This window comes from Adiantum capillus-veneris, chromosome 5 (genome assembly GCF_014529385.1).
Source record: "Adiantum capillus-veneris isolate H3 chromosome 5, ASM1452938v2, whole genome shotgun sequence".
In the NCBI taxonomy this organism is placed as follows: Eukaryota; Viridiplantae; Streptophyta; class Polypodiopsida; order Polypodiales; family Pteridaceae; genus Adiantum; species Adiantum capillus-veneris.
This window is the reverse complement of record NC_140935.1, coordinates 154,092,281-154,093,780: the sequence shown is the minus strand read 5'-3', so window position 1 is coordinate 154,093,780 and position 1,500 is coordinate 154,092,281. Positions and strand designations below refer to the sequence as shown.

General features: G+C 45.5%; 1 protein-coding gene across 1 annotated transcript; it reads left to right on the top strand.

The window, feature by feature from the left end:
• The first annotated feature begins 692 nt into the window (after positions 1-692).
• On the top strand, positions 693-977 carry LOC147458333 (uncharacterized). Its single transcript, XM_086511811.1, has one exon. The coding sequence runs from the start codon at positions 693-695 to the stop codon at positions 975-977; it is 285 nt and encodes a 94-aa protein (XP_086367937.1).
• Positions 978-1,500: the final 523 nt, after the last annotated feature.

The window sequence follows — 1,500 nt, the reverse complement described above, 5'->3', positions numbered from 1 at the left end:
CTCTCTCTCTCTCTCTCTCTCTCTCTCTCTCAGATTTGCAAAGGAAGCTAGAAGCCTGACCTTATCCACCTTTCTAGTCTTCAGTGAACATTTCACGAGGGACTCCTGATAGTGTCGGCCTTCCAAGTTCTGCTGCTAGAGTTCTGATGAGGTACCATTCAGCCATGCCTCCTGGTAGGTTGTTTGAAGCTACAGAAGTTGTATCCTTTCAGGAAGAATCTCGTAGGGATGATGATCACTGGCAGAGACCTCAAAATGACAAAACACCTTTGGTTACTAGGATTGAAAGCAAAACATCTCTGGCTACTGATTATGCAGGAAAAGGCTCCCCTACTAGTGCGTCCATGGAGGACTTGAATGGTTTAGCCAACTCATCTGCTACAAATGCAAGTGACCATAGGATTATGGATACCTTAGATTTGGAACCGTGTAGTGATTATGAAGCACTCTTTCGCGTCACTTCCTTTTCGCTATATTACTCTTTGAGCCAATGCTTAAAGTGAGGGTGACGGGAGCTCAAGTGACGGGAGCTCAAACTCAAGATCAGGATCAGGTGCAGACATATCATAAGGCAAGAGAGTCGGCAAACTGTAGAGAGAGCACGGAAATTATGGGGGAAAAACAAGGCTCAATCGCTTGCCAATCTTCGACAGCTGCATATCAGATTGATTTTGGGAGCGAGGGGCCGAACGATGGGATTTATATATGGTGGCATTGATCGACAAGCCGCTCAAGCTCTAAATTTGAATGAAATATCAGCATCAAGCGGGGGAAGAGCCCTGGTTGCCTTTGTTATCGGTGCTATGGAAGCTACTAGATTTGCTGCAATGCCTCTGCTGCGGGCTCCTAGCTCCTACTCCTTTGTCAATGACATTCCTGGCATTTCAAGCCACGTCAATCCTGCACGACCAGCCAACTACGAGGCTCTGCCACAATTAGGACAGGCCATTTTCAAACTCTACAGGCAGGCAAGGTAGGATCCCCTCTCTTTGAATGGGCACATACTTAGGCCTTGGCTCTAATTCTATCAATAGAAGGTGCTTGACAATGACAGCTTGCCACTTTTTGTGAGCTTGTGCCAGTGTTCGGGAAAAGTGTGCCTCAGCTTAGCCTTGAGCCGGTTGCAAAATCAAAGTAGCCGGTTGAGGGAAGGGCAAGAAGGAGAAAATTCCGCTTAAAAATACATGGAAAATAGTGTAACTTTGCAAAAATATTGGCTAGTACTATAAAATTTCCGGTTCAGATTAGTCTTGTTGGGATTTTTGTATGTTTGTGAAAATGATATTTCCCGAACACCGGAGCCTTGTGCGCATCAAGATAGAGGGGCCACCTTCACATAGGCGGCCTAAAAAGATGACCCTTAAACAGAGTAGAGCAGAGCTCAAGATTTTATACAGTGTTTTTCCTAGAAAGGAGGAAACAGGATCAAAGCCATTGGGCTGCCGTCAACGCTCTCGAGTATCAAGTGCCAACTTTCAAGCAGTAACGTTAAAAAGGAAA